At 49.3% G+C, this 2,169-nt stretch overlaps 1 protein-coding gene across 1 annotated transcript; it reads left to right on the top strand.

Annotated features, from left to right (window-relative positions):
- The first annotated feature begins 775 nt into the window (after positions 1 to 775).
- On the top strand, positions 776 to 1,222 carry LOC145006626 (uncharacterized). The gene has a single exon (XM_078965707.1). The coding sequence runs from the start codon at positions 776 to 778 to the stop codon at positions 1,220 to 1,222; it is 447 nt and encodes a 148-aa protein (XP_078821833.1).
- Positions 1,223 to 2,169: the final 947 nt, after the last annotated feature.

Consider the following 2,169-nt stretch of genomic DNA (forward strand, 5'->3'; position numbering starts at 1 on the left):
ACCTCAGTACACAGGGGATGAGGAGATGCGGAAGACCTGCTATCATGATATGTTGAGGGATGACATTCGGGAGCATGTCAGCTATTCTGCTAGCCCGACTCTGGATTCTATGATTGCCCGGGAAAGGGAGAGGGAGATTGATTTAGAGCATCTCAGGAAGAGGAAAGCAGAGGCACGACAGGTTGTTGGGGTTTCAGGGAAGAAACCCAAGGGATTCGACGCTGGGTCAAAGGGCCAGCAGGGCCAGGACCGCTGCGAGAAATGTGGTAGGTCACATGAGGGAGTTTGTCGCACTGGTCGGGATCAGGTTGTTACAAGTACGGCAAGACGGGGCACTTTGGCAGGGATTGTACTGCCCCCGCCCCCACAGTTCAAAAATCAGACCTGATTTGCTTCCATTGCAATCAGAGGGGCCATAAAAAGGCCAACTGCCCCAGATTGACGGCAGCAGCAGCAACGCCAGTGTTGGTTCCGACTCTAGATACTTCACGAGTTACAGATGGACGAGAGGTGAAGGCAGAGGCTCTAGTGGTTTCGAGCCAAGCGTTTCAGCTGACAACCGAGGAGGCACGCGCCGCACCCGATGTGGTGACAGGTATGGCTCATTCTCCCTAACTTTTATTATATGTGCCCATCTTATTGATGTGTTATGCTATATGTTTTGTTTAGGATCGTTCCATGTGAACGGTATTCCGATACAAGTGTTGTTTGATTCAGGTGCCACCCGATCATTTTTTATCTTGCGCTTAGCAAGAGATTTCTTGAGTATTTGGGCATGTTGGATTTCCCTCAAGATGTCGAGATTGCAAACGATCGGTTAGTGCAAGCTTCAGATGTTTTCAGGGATTGTGTTTTAAGATTGCTCGAGGAGCGCTACCTGATAGAGTTAGTTCCCATACCATTGCGGGGAAACAAGGTTATCATGGGGATGGATTGGTTGAGCCCTAATGGGGCGGTGATCGACTGCGCGCAACAATTGGTGCGGATCAGGATCCCAAGTGGGGGAGAGCTGGTAATTCAGGGCGAGAAGCCACAACAGGGACCTACTTTATGTTCAGCAGTGAGAGCTAAGCGTTATCTCAAACAGGGGTGCATAGGGTATGTCGCCTATGTCTTGGATACCCGAGAGGCGAGTAAAGCAGCGGTGAGTGTTGTGCCAGTGGTACGAGAGTATGCAGATGTATTTCCAGAGGAGTTTCCTGGCGTAACTCCAGAGAGGTAGGTAGAGTTCAGGATCGACCTAGTCCCTGGTGTGGCTCTGATAGTGAAGGCATCGTATCGACTGGCTCCTCCTGAGATGCAGGAGTTGTCTACACAGCTGCAGGAGCTATTAGACAAGGGAATCATTAGACCGAGCAGTTCACCCTGGGGAGCCCCAATTTTATTTGTGAAAAAGAAGGACAGGTCGCATCATATGTGTATAGATTATCGGGAGTTGAATAAGGTAATAGTGAAGAGCCATTACCCACTCCCGAGGATTAATGACCACTTTGACCAGTTACATGGAGAATCTTGGTTCTCCAAGATTAACTTGCGTTCAGGTTATCATTAGATGAGGGTTAGAGATAAGGATTTGTAGAAGACTACTTTTCGGACGTGTTATGGTCACTATGAGTTCATGGTGATGCCTTTCGGGCTCACCAACACTCCTGCCGCGTTCATTGGTCTCATGAACCGCGTGTGCAGACCGATGTTAGATCGGTCTGTGATACTTTTCATCGATGGCATCTTGGTTTATTCCACGACACAGGAGCAACATGAGGAGCACTTGCGGGAGGCTTTGGATACTTTGAGGAGGGAGAGCTTGTATGCTAATTTCTCCAAGTGTGAGTTCCGGTTGCGTGAGGTGCAATTTCTTGGGCACCTTGTCAACCAGAACGAGATTTCAGTTGAGCCGGCCAAGGTAGAGGCCGTGATGAGGTGGAAGGTTCCGAGGTCTCCATTTGAGATTTGGAGCTTTTTAGGACTGGCAGGCTATTAACGGAGATTCTTCAAAGACATCTCCAAAATAGCCTTGCCCCTAACCCAACTAACAAGGAAAGTCATGGTCTTTCATTGGGGGCCTGAGCAGCAGGCCACATTTGAGACGTTGAGACAGAGACTATGCAAGGTGCCAATCTTACCCCTCCCAGAGGGCATGGATGGTTTTGTAGTGTATTGCGATGCGTC

This window comes from Lactuca saligna, chromosome 7 (genome assembly GCF_052625555.1).
Source record: "Lactuca saligna cultivar CGN05327 chromosome 7, ASM5262555v1, whole genome shotgun sequence".
Lineage (NCBI taxonomy): Eukaryota > Viridiplantae > Streptophyta > Magnoliopsida > Asterales > Asteraceae > Lactuca > Lactuca saligna.

Excerpts from the sequence above, each read along its gene's own strand:
- LOC145006626 (XM_078965707.1), top strand. The coding sequence starts at position 776 with ATGTTGGATTTCCCTCAAGATGTCGAGATTGCAAACGATCGGTTAGTG.